We start from the raw sequence: 539 nt of genomic DNA, 5'->3' as shown, positions 1-539 counted from the left end.
CCCACCTTGTGCCTGAGGAGTGACCGGAGGGAGGGATCTTGTCAGCTGTCTCGGGGGTCACACCTGCCCCAGGGGCCGGGCCCAGCCCCTCCTGCCTCGGAACGGTCCTTCCGCACCGGTTCTGTTGTCTGCTCTGTTGTAAACCTTTGTTGCTGATCATTAATAAAACGTTCAAGAGTTTTGTTTGTGTTGGTCTCCTGGGGGCCAGACCCCTGGCTGGGGCCCCTCCCGTGGCAGCTTTTCCTGGGAGCGCGGATGAGCTGGAGCTCTGGGGCGCTGGGTTTGTCCTGGGCAGGGGGTTGCTCTGCTGTGAAGCCCTTTGTCCTCACAGGAGCCTTTTTACTGAATTCACTACGAAATTGAACTACACCCTGTGAAGGGGATGTCTGCTTTGCTTCTGGGATTTTAGCTTTTCGGACTCTCATGGTGCAGCCGAATTTGCCCTGGAAAGGTGAGGGTCTCAACAGGGGCCAGCCCAGTCAGGGATCTGCCCCCGGGTGGACCGGCCGTTCTGCCCGTGCCGCGGCCCCGCTGCCCTG

General features: G+C 60.1%; 1 protein-coding gene across 1 annotated transcript in view; it reads left to right on the top strand.

The window, feature by feature from the left end:
- The first annotated feature begins 423 nt into the window (after positions 1 to 423).
- Positions 424 to 539, top strand: part of ALYREF (Aly/REF export factor) — a 6,270-nt gene continuing 6,154 nt past the window's right edge. Inside the window, exon 1 of the mRNA XM_010008690.1 lies at positions 424 to 451. Within this exon, the coding sequence (XP_010006992.1) occupies positions 424 to 451 (28 nt within the window). The remainder of the gene's footprint in view (positions 452 to 539) is intronic.

The sequence above is a fragment of the Chaetura pelagica genome, unplaced genomic scaffold (genome assembly GCF_000747805.2).
Source record: "Chaetura pelagica isolate M959 unplaced genomic scaffold, ChaPel_1.0 scaffold962, whole genome shotgun sequence".
Classification (NCBI taxonomy): Eukaryota; Metazoa; Chordata; class Aves; order Apodiformes; family Apodidae; genus Chaetura; species Chaetura pelagica.
The sequence above is the reverse complement of the archived record's forward strand: the minus strand, read 5'-3'. Positions and strand labels throughout refer to the sequence as shown.